This window comes from Chamaea fasciata, unplaced genomic scaffold (assembly GCF_029207755.1).
Source record: "Chamaea fasciata isolate MVZ Bird 193981 ecotype frontalis unplaced genomic scaffold, bChaFas1.0.hap1 SCAF_7, whole genome shotgun sequence".
NCBI classification, from domain to species: Eukaryota; Metazoa; Chordata; class Aves; order Passeriformes; family Sylviidae; genus Chamaea; species Chamaea fasciata.
Genome location: NW_027094092.1, coordinates 61049055 through 61067880, shown reverse-complemented (window position 1 = coordinate 61067880; position 18826 = coordinate 61049055). Strand labels below are relative to the sequence as shown.

At 43.6% G+C, this 18826-nt stretch overlaps 1 protein-coding gene across 1 annotated transcript in view; it reads right to left on the bottom strand.

The window, feature by feature from the left end:
• Positions 1-18826, bottom strand: part of MAP4K5 (mitogen-activated protein kinase kinase kinase kinase 5) — a 56717-nt gene that overhangs the window by 18103 nt on the left and 19788 nt on the right. Inside the window, exons 3-14 of the mRNA XM_066189169.1 lie at positions 9490-9580; positions 8270-8334; positions 7257-7312; positions 6767-6814; positions 6636-6678; positions 4630-4702; positions 3049-3180; positions 2299-2361; positions 1657-1738; positions 936-1052; positions 699-777; positions 50-108 (exon numbers count right to left, since the gene is read on the bottom strand). Coding sequence (XP_066045266.1) covers positions 50-108; positions 699-777; positions 936-1052; positions 1657-1738; positions 2299-2361; positions 3049-3180; positions 4630-4702; positions 6636-6678; positions 6767-6814; positions 7257-7312; positions 8270-8334; positions 9490-9580 — 908 coding nt within the window. The remainder of the gene's footprint in view (positions 1-49; positions 109-698; positions 778-935; positions 1053-1656; positions 1739-2298; positions 2362-3048; positions 3181-4629; positions 4703-6635; positions 6679-6766; positions 6815-7256; positions 7313-8269; positions 8335-9489; positions 9581-18826) is intronic.

Here is an 18826-nt window from a genome sequence, read left to right as displayed (position 1 = left end):
AAGGTATTGTGATTTTAATCAGGAAAGGAAACCCCAAACTTGGCCTTACCATTTCATCCCGAGCCTCTGTTTCTTTCCGTAGAGGGGGCTCAAACTGCAGCTTATCAACTACAAAATACAATAATTTCACAATTAATACACACGGTCTTGCACTGGGATCCTTTCAGTGCTCACTACAGTGAAATGCAGGTAGGAACAGAATTAAATATTGTGTACACAACTCTGAATTTGCCTCTCAAACGAGCAGCACTTACACTGTCAGCCTCATTGTGTGAGAGCTTGAATTTGCATATATGAAAGCCACAAGAAAGGCCAAAAGCAAACACCAAGTCACAAGTACGTAACTATTTAACCACCTGTGACTTTGAAATGCACGTGAAAGAGGAGAAAGGCTCTTCAAGAGCAAATTTCCCAGAGTGTGATGCACGTGGAGCTGCCAGCGCTGGTGCTACCAAAGGCTTTGGATCAAACCTGGAGATAAAACCCCAAAACACTCAAATAAAACCAGTGTTTCAGCTTAGATCCATCTGAGTATTTCATTGATATCAATGTTAATTTCAGTTTCGAATAATTATTACGGAAGATTCATACGCTGCTTCTCCAGCGTTTGCTTCCCAAACGGAAAGAGATCTTTGAGAAACGACGACACCAGAGGCAAATCGCTCCCAAGAAAAGGGGAAAGCAGAGCAGGAACTCACAGTTTATCTCGGATGCTGTTCTCTCTGCCCGGATGTTCCTGTTGGTGGAGCGGATCGTGTGGCGGATAACGGAGTGAGGCTGCACAGGTGGGAGGGAGAGGTGAGGGAAGAGCGTCCAGCAACGACCAAACCAACAAGAACGAGCTGTCAGAGCTTCGATCTCACATTCCCAAAGCAAAGCAAGGCGTTTAAACTGCCCGCCTGAACAAAAAGGCAGAGAATAAAAGATGTCCTCACCTCAAAATCGTCATCGTCGACTTCCCCGTAGTGGGTGTGGTTCTCGGGGTTGTTGACCTTGTCCAACAGCTCAACTGCTAAAGACCTCGAGAGACCAGGCTGCCCCACAAAGCTGTGCTGTAACCACAGGAAAGGACACACAAAAAAAGAAATTTTAACAAGTAATTAATAGATAACTTTCAGTAATAAACATTCAATAGAGTTTCTAAATTTTATTTTTTGTGCTTTCTGGAGGTTCAGCTGTTATTTTAGTGACTCCTTAAAGCTGGACTTGCTAACAACATAAATATGGGACCAACACGCTCTGGGCCACTTGCAAATTAAACTCGGATCAAATTAATAATTACACCTGAACTTCGTTTTTTTCACATCAGTAGTTCAGAGCTTGGGAAAGCAGAGATGCATCAGGAATTTCACGCTGAAATTTCTGGGAGTCAGGAAAGTCTGACTTCTACACAGCTCCAAGGCCGAGGCAGCCACTTGCAGGAAGGGCAAGGTTGAGAACACGAAGGCAATTTCTATGATTGGCCAAAAATTGTACAAAACTCTGTAAAAATACCGAACAAAATCCACTTGGCTAACAGCTGATCGTTACGTTTTCCCCTCAGATTTCACCAACCGAGTTCTAAGATTAAAGAAAACTGGTTTCCCTTCGGTTTCCCACTGCTCTGCTCCTCATTTTGAAGCAGAAGAGGTCACCAAATGTCCCCAGATCACTTACAGAGAGAAGTCTGTCTGCTGTCGGTCTCTTCTTTGGGTTTTTCGTAAGTGCTATTTTGACAAAATTATGGAATGTTGCTGACCTTAAAGAAAAGGAAGGTTTATGCTGAAGTTTTCAAGGTATTACTGATTTTAGGACAGTTGCTCAGCAGATTACAAGAGAATATTGTGCAGGTATCTCACCTCAGGTTTGAATAATTACATTTCCAAGTCGACAGAACAGGGGAAAAAACCCCATTTGATTGATGGAATTTGCATGGAAAACATTTTGGTACAGAAAATAAACCAAGAATGGCACCAGGAATTTCTCACAGGGTAAAGAAATCAGGAAAGGATTAAACCATTACCTGCCCCAATGACAGGGGCAAGTGTCCCAGGACAGAAATTAAGGAGAAAGGACAGAGATTTTTCTTCCAGAACATACAAAGAGCACCAAATAATAATAATAATAATAATAACAATAATTTTTCAATAATAACAGATTTCAAATTATTATTATTTCAAATTTCAATTATTTCAATAATAAAAACTGGGGTTTTTTTTCCCTTTATCTATAAATTCATAGTATGGTTTGGGTTGGAAGGAACCTTAAGGCTCATGTAATTCCAATAAAATACGGATCAAAGGAAGGAGCTCCACCTACCATTTTGCTTTTTCCTTTAGCTTTGGCGGTTGAAAATTACTTTTCGACATTAAAAACAGAGCCCTGAAGGGAAAGAAAGAATGATGATATAATATGGTAATAATAATAAAAAAATTTAAATCTAAAATCTAAATACTTTAACACTTTATGGTGAGAATCATACTGGTGAAACTGGGCTGGAATTTGAACTGGGTTTAAAGGAGAGATACAGGCAACCTGCTGATTTTATCTTTAAATAAAATATTTTTAGTGCCATAATCCTTCAAAATATAAAAATCTAAATAATTAAATATTAAAATAAATAAATAAATTTATTAAAATATTAAAACTTTTAAAATCCTTTAGAAGTTGAATATTAGGGTATGGCTTCTCCAGTGGTTTCCTATCACCAGTAAATCTGTCTGAAATCTGTCCCTCAGCAGATTCTTGATTCTGGAATCCCAGAATGGTTTGGGTTGTGAGTGACCTTAAATCCCATTTGGTTCCAACCCCCTGCAATGGGCAGGGACACCTCCCACTAGGCCAGGTGCCACCAGAAACGTAACAATTTCAAAGTTTTGCTTAGAATTTCCATTCCAAATGCAAGCTTTTAGCAGATTGAAGCCTTGAAGACAGACACGAAATTCAGTGAAGGAATCTTGGTGCGAGCTTCTCCTTCTGAGCACCGGAGAAGCTTCCAGCGAATCCTGACAATTTCTGCTGGGATCCAGGGAGGTCCTGGAGGGCAGAGGAGCCCCCCAGGGCACAAACCTCATGGGGTGGAGGTCGAACATGGGTGGCTGCAGCTCTGCCAGCTCGATGGCGGTGATGCCCACGGCCCAGATGTCGCAGAGCTGGTTGTAGCCGCCGTTCTTCTCCACCGCCGCCACCTCGGGGGCCATCCTGCGAAACCAACACCTGCCTTCAGTCCCTGCCCTCAAGGAGAATTACAGAGCTGTGCACGAAATCACAGAACTGTGTACTAAAACAAAACAATTGAGTTGAATAGGCTTAATTAAAAAGAATTAAATGACGTAGGATTGTTGGATGTCTGCGACAGTGATTTATGGTTTAAAATATCTCACTTCCTCCCTCCCCAAGAAAGAAAGAAGAGGGTGGGGGGAAATGAAAAGGAAGAATACAAATATTTTTATGTCTGATGGAGTAAATTAAGATTGGGTTTTGATCATTACAGAAATACTTTTCAAGTTTTTATTTACATATACATAAAACATTACACACTAATTTAAGCTATACACTTACGAGGATTCAATTTGTTTCAATATTATTCTACAAAGTATGTATTTCAGGGGGTTGGTTTGTTTGTTTTGTTTTGTTTTTTCCTAAACCTCTAGAAATATCCTGGATCTAAGGAAAATTAATGTGAACTTTGTACGTTTTACACAGTGGGCATAATCTTTTGAAAAGTCTGAACGCAAACTAAGGGACGCACAATGAATGTGCTGAATACAACATAATAAAAACAAACATGAAACACAGCAAGAAAGTCACATTAAAGAGCAAGGCAGTGACACAAAGTACTCAAAAGCTTCTTCTGGTTCTAAATAAGATCCAGTAATAATAAATAAATAATAAAATCCTAATAAAAATAAGCATCTTAGGAGAGGGGATGCATCTGGATCACCTCTGGACACAACCCCCATTCCCAACAGGGAATCCCCTCTGAGATGTCCTTGGGGAACACCCAGAGGTGTTTTGGGGGCTGCTGGGAATAGCACCAGGCTCAGCATTCCCAGGAAATGTGGGAATTCCCAGGAAATAATCCCCCTGCCCTCAGCCCTCCTTCTCCAGGGGAGCAACAATTTCAAAAGCCGTTGTCTGGATGAAGCTGTTTGCCCAAGAACACCACCCCAGGCAGCTCCTCTGCATCCCAGTGACGCCTAAACCCAGCTAAATTTGCATATTAATCCAGCTGAAGATTTACCATGATCATTTGCATATTAAATGACATTATTCAGGAGGGATGACTAAAAGGTAAGTTTGGAAATCTGGTTTCCTTTCTGCACAGAAATTGGAACGACGCTATTTTTGTCACTAAAAAGGGAAGGCTGAGAAACTAAATAACCACTGGTATCCCTCCCAAGAAAAGGGAGAATATTCTGCAAAAATAAATTTGGGGAGAAACAACGAGCCTGCCTCAAATATCAAGTAGCTTTTGTTACACCAACAGATCAGCTCCAATCAGTGCTTCCCAGATTTTTACCCTTCGGGCATTTTACTTGGAAGAAAGGGAATTTATGCCATTTCTACAGACATATGTGTTTATTTTGAGGATTTTTGGCATAAATATAGGCTCAGCTTCGCAGCACAGCAATCCAAGTGGTTTCTTACCAGTAAGGGGTGCCAATAAAGGATTTCCTCTTTGCAATAGTGGCTGTGATTTTTGCTGCTACCCCAAAGTCAGCTGGAAAATAAAATCAAACCATCAGAGCATTAGAAATCAGAGCTGAAGACCCCAATCTTCCCGTGTTATGAAAGAACAATCACGTGTCTCATCCAAATTTAAAAATTCATTAAGGGAAACAGTTGCAGATTAACAACAGGATCACTGAAGTCCTCACTGACACGACTTCAAATCAAAGAGTTTTCTTTCTACACACAGTTCCTCTCTTAGATCATTCTTCCATCTCACAGCACATCAAGCAGAATCTGTGGATATTCAATTTAAGAGGAAAAACAGCACCATGCCTTGGAAAAGGCATTTTCTGTGTGTTATTTGTGGAGGAACTGTGATGGGGCATCTGTTCTCTGCCCTGGAGACTCTGTCTAGGGGCCAACCATCCCTTGGCCTCAGAACTCTCAAACATCAGGTGGTCTTGCAGAGCCAAAAATCATTTTAAAATCAATTTTATTTTGATTGATTGGTGGCATGAAAGCTGGAGGATAACTTGGGAAAATCCAGTGAGGCAAAAGGCAGGTACCACTGTGTATTCCAAGTTTAATGCAGGGAGTGGAATCTTGTTGGAACCCTGGGCACTGAGGATTCCAGACTTTCTGTGCCCACAGGCACTGATCCCCAAGCAAACACTGCATTGGACCTGAGGCCGTGGAAAAGGCTCCCAAAATTGAGTGACAGCACCGGGATTGTGGGTGTGGGGTTTGGATAGAAGGGTGTGATGTCACAGGGGGCAAAACTTAGAATTTAAGGATTTAGAATATAGTAATATATGTAAAGCAAGATGGAGGATTTAGGGCAGAGGCTGTGTGCTTCTTTTTCATCTTCTTCATGGGTCTGGGTGGGATTTTGTAGTTGGGTAGAAAAATCCACATTGCGGGCCACGAGTGGTTGGTTATTGGGTTAAAAGTCAAAATAATTTAGGTGTCATTTCATAATTGGACAATTTGTGCTTAAAAGGCCTTGGAAAGAGTTAGAGACAGAGCCATTTTTCACTTTGTTAGAAAGAGCTCACGACTTGTGAGACTGTAACATAGATAAGAATTAATAAACATCTGAGTCTGAACATGAACTGTGTCTCCCGAGCATTTAATCCCGGCTCTAACAAAAGAAAAGAAGATAAAAACCTCACAAAATCTCCTCTCAGTGTCAAGGTTTTATTCCAATTCTTCCCTGCTTTAAAAAGCTGTCCTCTCCCAACACAGCACTCCTGGTTTCTCACAGGGGTCTGGAGGTTGAAGTAAGGCACAAGTGCCCCGACTGCAGTGGGATGATGACAGTGGGATGAGAGTTTTCCTCTCCTCCACTTCTGTGGAATTGCCCGACACCGCACACAGAGTCAGGAGCAGATCCCACTTCTGCACAGCCTGCCAGGCTCTGGAGATGCTCTCCCCAACAGGGGATCCTCACTGAGGGACAACTGCCATCCTGGCCAGGGATGAAAACTGAGATCAGCTAATGCCAGCATGGCAAATTCCAAGAAAATCTGGGAGCCTTAAAGGCTTGGTGGTTGAATAATGAAATTATTTCTAATTTCTTGATAGAATACAAAACTTCTCATCTCCTACACAGCCTGGCCATGGATACACACTTTGTCATCACCTTCTGTCATCAACTACTGCTCCAAACAATAATGGAATAATTTAGATTGGGAAAAACCTTTAAATCATGGATACACACTTTGTCACCACCTTCTGTCATCGTTTATTGCCCCAAATAATCATGGAGTAATTTAGGCTGGAAAAAACCTTTCAATCACGGATATACACCTTCGTCATCACCTTCTATCATCATCTATTGCTCCAAATAGTGGAATAATTTAGGTTAGAAAAGACCTTTAAATTCTGGAGCCCAGCACTGCCCAGGCCACCACTACCCCATGTCCCCAAGTGCCACATCCACATGGCTCAAAAATCCCTGTTACAAAATTCAGGCAACTCACCCAATTTAACATCTCCATGGTCTGTCAGTAGAATGTTTGCACCCTAGAACAAAATGAATTAAAAATCTTTATTAGGAGTATTTTTCCTCCACTTGGAACTGTGAGATGAATTTCTCTATGTTCCAAGTTACCTTTATATCTCTGTGCATTTTGCCCTTCATGTGTAAATAAGCGAGGCCCTGGAAATAAAAAGACACAGTGAATTATTCTGCCATTTGTAAACATCCTAAAAAGCCAGTTCCATGTAATGATTTTAATTTTCTCAATTTGGAAGTGGAGACATTTGAGATTTGCAGATAAGGGATGCTTCATCTCGTATTTCTTCGCTATCAGCAGTCACAAAATGAACGAGAATTTTATTTATCTGGTTGCAGCATTTTACCCCCACACATCATTAAATTTACCACCACAGGGTGGGCAGGCAGTTCAAAATTTAAGCAACCATTTGCACTGTATCACACTGGAATTTCTTGGTCGTTTTTATTTACAGCATGGAAAAGAACAGGTTACCCTGGTTAATTGGTTTCTGCTTGATTCCCAACAGAAATGCTGGAACTGAACTCATTTTCTCTGTCTATTTTATTTACATGGAATAAACACTTTACCGCAGAAGTACAGTACCTGTAGAGTTTCTCTGCACACATAAGCAATTTGCAGCTCTGACAGAGGTCCTGTTACTGGAAATGAAGATTCAAAAATTCAGTTTACAGCATACAGCACGTAAATAACATTGTGAAGCAGCCAAAAAAATAAAAGTGGTTTGTTCGTGCCGAAGTTAAAGGCTGGTTTGACATGATCTCTATTGTACACTGAGCTGAAAAGAGGGGTTTGTTTGCTTGCTTTACAGAAAGGCTTTCTGTAAAATAAAAAAATCCCAACAGCACCATCACAGAAGACAATACCCATCACAGTGAGAAGAAAACCCGTTTTCACAGAATCTAATTATTATTTTACGAGTGATTTTGTAGTATTCTGCATTGTCAGCAAACTAAAAGTGACTTCTGCTGATATTTTAATATTAGAAATGGGGATGTTTCATATCAGGGACTTTCTAAGGGGTTGGGAATTATTTTAAAGGATTTGTATTAAGCAGTTGAAAAATAAAGCAGAAAGAGCTCAGGCATTTAAAAACTCATTGTTATCATTTAAAGGCAGAGCAAGTCCCCAACCGTTTTTCCAACAACTCCCAAAAATTATTCTACAGCATCAACAACTCCAGATGAAACTTCAGGAAGGAAAATAACACAACAGTGAGATGGTATTCCACAGGGGCAGGAATAAAGAGTAATTTTTCCCCCTTTCAAGATCAAATGTTGAGATTTCCCAATGAAAGCTTGCCTCCTCACCCCATGCACAGTGTCCAGATCCAACTTGCTCAGCCATAAAATGTCAAACATTAAATGTCAAATATTATGTCAATATTAAAATGTCAGTATGATAAATATTAAAAAATGCTGGTCACCAGATCTGGAAAGTGCTCTCAAAATCTACTGACTGCAGCTAAAAACCACTGTTTATTCCCCCCAAAACCCCCACATCAGTCCCAACCCTTCCCTGCAGGTTTATTATTTATTTTTTTTCTTTTTGCAGAAAGCTCCCCAGAATTAAAAATGTGAAAACAAGTGCCCAAGTACCATGGTAAATGTCCTGGAGGGATCCCCCACCACAGTATTCCATGCATATCCACAGCTTCTCACGGCTACCAAAACAAAATTAAAGCACAGGTATCAGAAACTGATTGATCTGGATGCAGAGCAGAGTTAATCATCATTATCTGAATTATTTCTTATTAGTCTTGATCACTCTCTGTTAAAAATACACATTCTGATACATGACCAGCTGTTACGTTGTTATTAATACAAATTCCCCTATAATTTGTATATATATAATTATATATATGCACATATATGTATGTATATAATTATTATGTTAAATATAATAATTAATATTTATTAATAAAAATTCTCATGTTATCAAAATCAATTTTCACCAATCAAAAGTTTTATGCCAAGGTCCCTGAGAAATATTTTAACATTATCAAACACAAAAGGTGGTGCTTTAACTCTACAATAAAACACCTCAGGCTTATCTGCCGTCAGCAAAACGACATTAAATATCACACTGAACTCAGTGTTTAAATTCTTGAATTGAAATGACCTCATTATATCTAAAAAACTCTTCCAAATGGGGAATTTTAAATGCCAGTTGAGTCCATTTGGGCTGCAGAGATTATTCAAATGCAGCCCTCCAAGAAAGCTAAAGATGAAGTCTCGTAGAAAAAAAAAAGACCAACCGGGCAAAATGCAGATTTGTATTTCCACAGATCCAATTGTTAAATGGCAGAGCTGCACAGAAATGGAGATTATTCCCTGATTTCCTCTATGATATGTAATGCAGCTTGGTTCTGTCTCTGTTACACCAACACTGTGAAAAATGTAATTACCAGCAGCTCGAATTTTTAACTCCCCAGCCATACTTTCACAGCCCAGACAACTATAATTAAATAAAATATCCAAAGGCAATTCTGCTCTAGAGGAAATAATGAGCTGCTTTTCTATTAGAACTGATAAATGTGTGAGTGGGACTGGATGTGTTGCAAGAGTCTCCAAGGGAAAAGTTTCTTTCTGTTCCTAGTGATAAAAATATTCCGGCCTTTTGGCCAGCAGAGAAAACAAAATATTAGTCACTTTTGTTTTTTTAAAGCCAATTGGGTTGGCTTTAAAAAAAAAAAAACCAAGGGCAATTCAAGGTCTGGAAGAAGATTTAATGAGGATACAAGGACTAAACCAGACTGGGATTGCTGTAGGAGAGAACCAGCAGGAATGTTGATAGAAAAAAAAAAAGTGAGATTTACCTGAGATAACTCCCAAAATAGGCAACTATGTTGCAATGTTTGCATTCTTTAACCATATATATCTCTTGCTGTATCAGTGAGAAGTCATCTCCTGAAAAACAGGAAGGAGCCAGGGTTACATCAGGAACTGCTGAACCTTCACAGAGGTCTGGAGGGATGCTCAGGATCTGGGAAAACATGCCAAGAGGTTTGGGGCCAAGCCAAGCCCTTCCCAGCACGCCAGCCCGTCACCCTCAGCTGAATTCCTTGTTCTGGGTTTTTTGAAGGCACAAATATTTCTTAAAGACCAAGAGAGCAAGGATGGCCTGAGAGTGATCCACCAGCTCAGAGGGAAAACCAGCGCAGGGATCCAGGGAGGGGCGGGAGGAAATTCAAACTCCACTTCTGAATCTTGACTTGCATCCAGCTGCTCCCAGCACAAGGCTCCCAACAGGAGCGAGGACTGTTGGCAGCTCGCTCCAGAGCCCACATTCCAGAGGGTGGTTATTAGGAATTTTTCATTCCCAACGGAGCTGGATGGAGCATAAGGGCCTGCACGCCCACTGGGCTGACTCAGAGCTGCCTCCTCAGGAGGGGGGGTTTGGGTGATTGTGAACATTGGCACATCCGAAATATCTTTGGTTTCTTTTGGAGGGGGGGGTGGAAAAAAAGGATCTACTGAAAAAAATCAATAATGAGCAGGGCATGTTTCTGCCACTTTAACATAAAAGGGTAATTTTTTCATAAATTCAAAAAAGCAATCATTTCAGAGATGTAATTTCTGTTTGTATTTATACAACAGAATTCTAATTGTATCATCTATACATATACAGATATATTATCTGTATATATTTATTATCTCTCTATATATTATCAGATTATATATTTTATATATAGAGAGAGATAATAAATCCCCTTGGGAGAATTTCCAAGCAGAGGATGTTCTCCCCAGAATCCTGAACTCAAACCCTGCAGCTCTGCTTTCATTGTTTTCTATATTAACTTTTTTCATCCTTTGGCATGGAAGGACCAAGGGGAATGGCTTTAAGATGAAAAAAGGGATATTTAGATGGGATATGAGGAAGAAATTCTCAGCTGGGAGGGTGGGGAGGCCCTGGCACAGGGTGCCCAGAGAAGCTGTGGCTGCCCCTGGATCCCTGGAAGTGTCCAAGGCCAGCTTGGACAGGGCTTGGAGCAGCCTGGGATAGTGGAAGGTGTCCCTGCCCATGGTAGGAGGAGGAATGGGATGACCTTTCATGTCCCTTGCAACCCAAATTATTCTGGGATGTTTACTTTTGTTGAAAGTTTCCCCAGTAAAATTCCCCTCTATATTAAAGTCAGGGATGTCCAACCCAGAAAACACAACGTGCTTTATCTTGCTCCCTTTAATTCAGATGATTTTGACAAGTCCAAGAGGACTCAAGCACTGCTGTAAATTGAATTCTTCGTGTGTTTATTTAAGTAGCAGCACAGCTAATATTTTTTAATAACCTCTTTTAAAATAGATGTTTATATTTGCTGAGCTTTGAGGCAGCTTCCCTGAGAACAGTGAAAGAAGTAAAAGAAGTACCAGTGTGTTGGAAAAGAAATTATCACAACCTTTATGTCTGCCAGGCTTTTATTTAAGAAAATAGCTATGAAATGCAAAGGTAAAAGGGAACCCACTCGCAAGAATCCGCCCCTGACTGATTTCAGTAAATCCTCAAGGGCTTCTTGATGCTGAATTGCACGGAGAAACACTTCACTGGGGCAGGAAAACAGTAGTAGAGAAGTTTCAAATGTCAAGAGGCTTTTTATAAACATCAGTAGTATTTTTTTTAACCAATGAGAAAGAGAAAAGGCAACACAACTTCCACAAATTTAGCACGGATTTCACACTGGGCTTGGTTTAGGGGTTACCTTGCAGCTACAGCTTCACTTGGATTCGCACATCCTGCGTATAAATGATCACTGTGAGTGAAGGATTCCTGGGATTAGAGAAGCAAGGAATGGGCAGGGACACCTTCCACTGTCCCAGGCTGCTCCAAGCCCTGTCCAAGCTGGCCTTGGACACTTCCAGGGACGCAGGGACAGCCACAGCTTCTCTGGGAATTCCATCTCAGCCCCTCCCCACCCTCCCAGCCAGGAATTCCTTCCCAGTATCCAACTTAAATCTACCCTCTCCCAGTTTAAAGCCATTCCCCCTTGTCCTTGTTCAAAGTCCCTCTCATTCATTTTTATAAGATCCTTTAATTCGAGCTTAAATCTCATGGATTCATTCCTCCCATTTCTCCAAGAAACTTCCTAAGGGAAATCCTTGAATTCTCGCAGACAACAACTGGACCATTTTCAAACTACTCACTTATCTTCAAGAAAGTCACATCCAAACAAGGTTGAAAGCAAAAATCCTCCCACCCCACACTGAAAAAATCCCATCTCTCTCCACCACCCGTCGTCCACGAGCTCAGAGGATCCAATGCCAAATCCCAGTGGCCTCTTCAAATCCAAAGAATCCTTGAAAGGTCAGCTGCAGCCTTTCAGCACAGCTGAATCCTGACCCACGTGAAAATCATGGTGGAGAAGCAATCCCAAAACCAGCAAAGCCTCGCAGGCAGCAGCTGGAGCAGCGTGGATCGTGCTGCCCCACTCGCCAAGGCAGCTCTAGGAACTGTGACTAATGGGGGGAAATTGAAGGGAATGCAGAGATTTGGGCTAGAAAAGGACTGGCAGTGAAAAGATAACAACCTTCATGCACATAAAAGATAACAGGGAAGCGGGGAGAAGGGATAATCTGTCGCCAGTTTTATAACAGGACAATTAGAGATGGGCTTGAATTGCCTTAACCTACATTCCCTGGATAGATGAAAAGGTTGGGTTTTTTTTTCCCTACTGGAGTAATATCAGGGATGGGAATCTGTGAAATTTCCAATGAATGAGAAAAGAAAAAAGAAGAAAACTCAACAAAAACCCACCAGGAATGACTTGGAATGATCCTGCCTGTAGTAGAGGGAGACAGCAAAGATGATTTTGTGATTTGCAATTCAAAAATGAAGAATTCATGCAAGAAATGGGGGTTACTTACAGAGAAAGGGGGTAAAAAGGATTTGGAAGAGAAAGAAGACAGGGAGCTAAGAGCGAAGTAGCAAATGGATGGAAAGAAGAGAAGTTACGCATGAGAAAAGTTTGGCTAAAATATGGAGGAAATGATTCTGAAAGATGAGACACGGAGATAGGAGAGAAGATGTATAGTTGCTCAAGGACGACAAGAACGAATACAAAACAAACCAATTCAGAGTTTCCAGGCAGCTGGAGTATTAATCTTGGCAAGAGATGCTGGAATAGGGCAAAAAATTAAATACCCTTGGATAGCAGGGAAAAAGCCAGGCAGAATTTGCAGAAAATACTTCGCTGAGAGGGAGACAGCAAGATAAAAAGAATTAGACCAAAGGTGACAAAATATCCACACCAAGAGACCTGTTTTAGGGGATTTGACGGTGCGTAAGAGAGAATTGGGAAAATTGGGGTTTGCCTGCTGACACGTGGGCAGTTTTGGGAACATCCATCAGGGGCCCACGAGCAGGGACTGAGTCACTGCAGCCTCCTCTGCTGTGGAATTTTACCTCTCAAAAATTCACAGCCCCACCAGGGAATATTCTCCTTGGGATGGGCACGAGTGGCTGCTTGTCCCCAGCTGGCAGGGAGGGGACTGCAGGAACCCAGAGCCCCTGTCCTGGGGGGTGGCATCTGAGCCCATCCCAGAAGCTGAGCAAGGTAAGGGCTGGTAAATCCGTGATGAATCTGGATTTAAACGGGACATCATGGAGGAAACTGGTGGCACATCAGCGGCTGTGAATTGTTCTACTTACACAGCTCATGTGTGTGAGGGGCTGGGAGAGCTGGGAATGTTCACCTGGAGAGGAGAAGGCTCCAGGGAGAGCTCAGAGCTCCTGGCAGGGCCTGAAGGGGCTCCAGGAGAGCTGGAGAGGGACTGGGGACAAGGGATGGGGGGACAGCACACAGGAAATGGCTTCCCATTGCCAGAGGGCAGGGATGGATGGGGGATTGGGAATTAGGAATTCCTGGCTGGGAGGGTGGGGAGGCCCTGGCACAGGGTGCCCAGAGAAGCCCCTGGATCCCTGGAAGTGTCCAAGGCCAGGCTGGATGGGGCTTGGAGCAGCCTGGGATAGTGGAAGGTGTCCCTGCCCACGGTAGGAGGAGGAATGGGATGATCTTTAAGTTCCCTTCCAACCCAAACCACCCCACGATTCTCTGATTCTATGCAGAGCTGGAATGTAGACAGATCCTGCTAAGTTTTCCTGGAGGGAGAGCACGTGGAGCCCGGATCCTACAGCATGGGAAGGCTCTGAAGGCTCCAGTGCCTCTCCCACAGCACTGCTGGGAGTCTGGGCACCCCTGAGATCCCCATGGGTTTTTAGTCAAGTTTATTCCTGCACGTATTTTCACGTGCTCCACTGATCTGAGTGGTCCCATCCTGCAGGAATGTCACTTGCCACAACTATCCCTGGGAAGAGCTGTGAGTCCTTTTGCTGTCTAAAAGGTGACATCCAGGGGAAGAAATCCCTTGGGTTTGTTTCAAATTGGTTTATTCTGCATCACTTCAGAGCTGCATCACGGGGCTGGGGCTGTGTGGGAGCAGAGGGAGGGACAGGCAGCCAGGAGGAGACAAGTGACATCCCAGTGTCACCAGAGGTTGGGACAGAGGCACATTTGAACACCTTCCAGCTGCAGCTCTCGTGTGCACTCCCTCACAGTCCCCACCACGCTGATGGACATGGAGAGGTGACCCCCAAACCTCTCCAGGCAGCTTGACCTGGGATTTTTAATACTGCAATGAAAAGTCATAATTTAAAAACAAGACGGCATTTAACAACAGGATTGGAGGGACACTTGTAAGGGACACTGAAGGATGAAGAGCAGGGTCACACCACTGCAGCCTCTGCTGGGACCATTCCTCAAGCATTTCTTATTTCAACAACCTGAGTTCCCAAACAAGGAGAGGAATCCCTATGGGAATGACAACTGAGGGCCCCAGTCCACAAACTCCAGAGCCAAGCAACACCCAGAGCTCCTCTCCAGCACTCCTGGAGCACTTTTAGGGCCTGGAATGGGCTCTGAGCTCTCCCTGGAGCCTTCTCTTCTCCAGGTGAACACCCCCAGCTCTCCCAGAGGTGAGGCCTGTGCTGACTTCCCAACATCCCTGTGCTCAACAGATCCCAACCACTCACTCCAAACCACTGTCCTGAACCTCAGGAAGGTTCAGGCTGTGTTGATGAGAGGGATGGCTTTCCCAAAATGCAGGAGCTTTCCCCCCGTTCTATCCAGATCTTCTACGTAAGTTTTTTTCTATGCTGTTTTGTCCAGATTGCTTTTCATGGGACTCATGGAAACCTGCAGTCTGACAGAAAGAATTTCAATTCCCCAAACTTGAAACTCCAGAAACTTGACTCCAAGCAGGAAGCAGCTCTTTGGAAACAGTGATGTTTCCACCAGCAGATTTTCCTGCTGGGCATGGAGCTGCCAACTGCTAACCACTGATGGTCCTCATTATCTCTCTGCTGACACAAAATATTTCTGATGGTCATGCGCAGCCAGGAGCTCCACAGCAAGGAGCACACGACAGTTTGGAGTGAGTGTTCCAACACCAGAACAGTTTCCCTGTGGATTTTTTTCTTCTGCCCTGCCTGGGTCCAATTTATGAGCAGCCTCTCAACATGTAATTGATATTGCTCAGAGAAGCTGTGGCTGGCCCAACCCTGGAGTGTCCAAGGCCAGGCTGGACAGGGCTTGGAGCAACCTGGGAGAGTGGGAGGTGTCCCTGTCCATGACAGGGGATGGATTGGGATGATCCTTAAGGTCTCTTCCAACCCCAACCATTCAGGGCTTCTGGGATTCCTCTCTCTCAGCAGTTCCTTTTCTTCTCTCCTTGCCTTACCTACCCACTGCTGTGCAGCTCAGTCTTTCATCTTCGCTCTCCCTCTTCACTATTGCTATTTTTCTTGATGTATTTTACCAAACGATGTGGCCTCCTAATTCAAGTGTCACACTCTGCATCACTTTCCAACTAAAATGTGTGACTTTCCAGCTCCTTCCCTACTTGCAGCACTTCCTTCCCCCACCACAACCCCTTTGGTCGACTTTCCCCATCCCAGAAACTCTGTTTTAAGTGAAAACTTGCACTACCTGGATTGCTGCTCTGCATCCACACATTTCTTAAGAAGAACAGTGGGTTTTAAATTCATTGTAAGGATGCAAAGTAAAATCTGACCCCATTTCAACAAGTTGAATGTAATTAAAATTGAAATGAACTCTGGATTTGAAGTCCACGCTGCCTCTGCTTTGCTCTGTGCGGGCTTGAGCAGCTTTGAGGCCGCGGCAGCACCACGTGGGACATGGAATGGGACACACGGGCCATGTCCAGGCTTTAATGGCTCTGGAACCTCAGGCATTCAGCCCCAGACATGATCCCAAACCCAACCAGGCTGCACAGCACAAGGCATGGAAGGTCTGTGTGGTAATGAGGAGTTATTTTCATATTTCTTCAACCCCAGGCGCTGCCAACAAGGGCTCAAGCCCAGCAGGCTTAGTCTGAATCAGCCTCAGGCTTAGTTCGAATCAGCCTCAGGCTGGTTCCTCTCCACAGCTCGTGTCATCCTTGGGGAATTTATTGTATGGGAAATGAGGCTGGCTTGCCTGCGTGCCCAGAGGCCCTGGGCTGACAGTGCAGCTCTGCTCTCGGGGAGCAGAGGGGCCAGACCCTCCTCTGACCCTGACTCAGCCCCGTGGCCATGTGGAAAATCACCTTCCTGAGCTGGCTGAACCACGGCATTCGACACACACCTCATGAAGCACATCTTGGCTTGGAATGCACCGAGCACACCACCTCACACCTCTGGATGACTCTGCCTCCTACAGCTCCGTGTCCAGTTTAGGATCCAACTTGAAATAGGTAACTATTTCTGGGATCTCAAATGGAAAATGCAATCACTGGACCAAAAAAACCCCACCACCAAACCCCCAAACCCCAACAGTGAGATTCTTCTGTAACCTTGCAGAAGGCTCTGAACACGACAGAGGGCATTATTTATCACGACAGCAGCATTTAAAGCAGACATTAGCGTATTTAAAAATATTTTTTACGATATTCTCCCAGGGAGAAAGTTCCGTGGCTGAAAACTCCACTGGCAAATAGTTCCCTCTTTGTATTGAGTCCCCCCTCGATTCATCTGCTAAACCCATAGAAGGAAGAGGCTTTAGTGTTTCAGACAGTTTTGGCTGCTCTGCTGCTGAGTACAGTTGGATTAGTTTCTGAAATAGAATTGGCTCCCAAGTTATTTGAAGCATTTGTGCTCAGGGAATGCTGGGAAATGTCATTAGCGTGCCATAATACTTTTGCCTAATGCTCTCCAAAGTCTATGCCAGAAAAAAGAAAAAAAAAAAAAAAAGGGAAAAACACAATTTGGACTTCAAGTGACTGTGGGAGCAGACCTAGAGAACTGCCCCAAACTCAGACAGATTAGTGACAGCAAGCTTCGAAGCTGAGCTTGGTTTCTTTGTCTGGAGAAGAGACAAAGGTAAGAGCTGATGAAATAAAAGACAGATCCATGCTGGGATCTGTTTCCAGCTGGAGTCTCTTTGGGTACTCACTCACTACCTGCAGGAGATGAGGGAGGAACAGGAACAAACCAGGAGTCACCCCCTAGCCATGCCAGCAATGTCCTGACCCTCCTCAAATCCTGTCATTTTACTGAGTGCAGCTCCTTCAGCCTTCATTCAACACATTCCTCACCCCCCCGGAGCACTCTCTGCTTCAGGCTTTTGGCTTTTGTTCCCAATTCCCATCTATGTATTAATCAAGTGTTGAGTTTGGAGCTCTGATTTTTCCATCAGCTAATTGACTGCTCTTGATGAGACGCCTCCTCCTCCTCTTCTCCAGAAGATGCTGTATGTAACTCCTAAGTCTATTTCTCCACTGACTAACTCAGGGAATTTATTATTAATTTTATTCCAGCTGTGCCCTGCTGTGTGAGGAACTTGTGTTGGTGTTTGGAGGGGCTGCCCGTCCCAGGAAACCAGCACAGGTAATTCCAACACAGCTCCTGACCTGGTCCAGGAATTGATAGTCCAGTCTTCAAAAACTACTCAAAACCCTTAAAATTAATCAGAAAAATTGAAGCCTGTAGCAGCCAATTATTGATTTCTTTAAAAATCTGGAATATTTCGAACATGAGACTTAAAAAGGAAGAAGTAAATAAATGCTGTGAATACTCCTTCAAAACCAAACACCCACCAAGATCCCTGCCAAGAGGCTGTGGGTGTACATGAGATGGATGGAGATCAGGCTGGCAACATTTAAAAGAAGACGGATTAAAAAACCCAAAACAAACTAGAAGAAATCGCTTCCCTGTGGTGATCAGACCAACATAATTAAACACAAGACGTGGTCATCAGTCCTAATTAAAATGGGCTTCTCAGATTTGAGGCCAGAGTCTTGCATTTATCACTGTAGTGCTTAAGCAGCACCAAGGAAAGGCAGAATCCTTCTCCTCCCTCAGTTTTGTGGACAGAGGATTCAACCTCTGCTTCACTTCAGCTTTCACAACAGTTCTTCAAATCCAGAATAAAACCACATACACTTCACCTGGATTACTGCAGTGGCACAATGCTGGAGGAACCCTCTCACCAAGGCAGCACTGGGTTATTGTCATCCTTTTTCTGTCACTAAAGCACTGCTGTGCCTCACCACAGACCTGCTGGCGAGAGTGGTTTGCTCTCCACAGCCCCACTGCACCAAACTCTGGCCACAGCATTTCAAACAGGGTTTGAGGGATTCCCACTTTGTTCCCACTGCCTAATTAAGCTTAGCACTGCAGTCCACCTAACAGACCCAGGCCTGCTCTGCCAAGGGCACTGAGCAGCCACAGTCACACAGAGGCAGTGGTTTTCACTTCTCCCCAAGTCTCCCCATGCTTTTTCTACCTTCAGCCTTCAAACCCATTTTTTTTTTTCTGCACAGAACCAAGCAGAAATAAAAATTAACCCTCCCCTCGAGGCCCTTCAGCCCTGGATGATCTTTAAGTTCTCTTCCAACTCGAAACATTCTGGGATTCTGCGACCCTTCCAGCATAAACCGTTCTAGGATTCTATGATTTCCACTCAGGACACAATTTCAGATTTCAACTCTCTGTGCAGGGCTCAGAATAAACTTCAGCTCAGCAAATCTCCTGGGCAGCGAGGGAGAGAACCCCTGGCTCTCCTGCTTTTAGGAGGACTGGCAGAAACTCCACGGGGAAGTGACAGTAGGAGCCATCCTCCTGTCTAAGCACAGCTTAAAGAAAAGATGACACATTCAAACACAGGG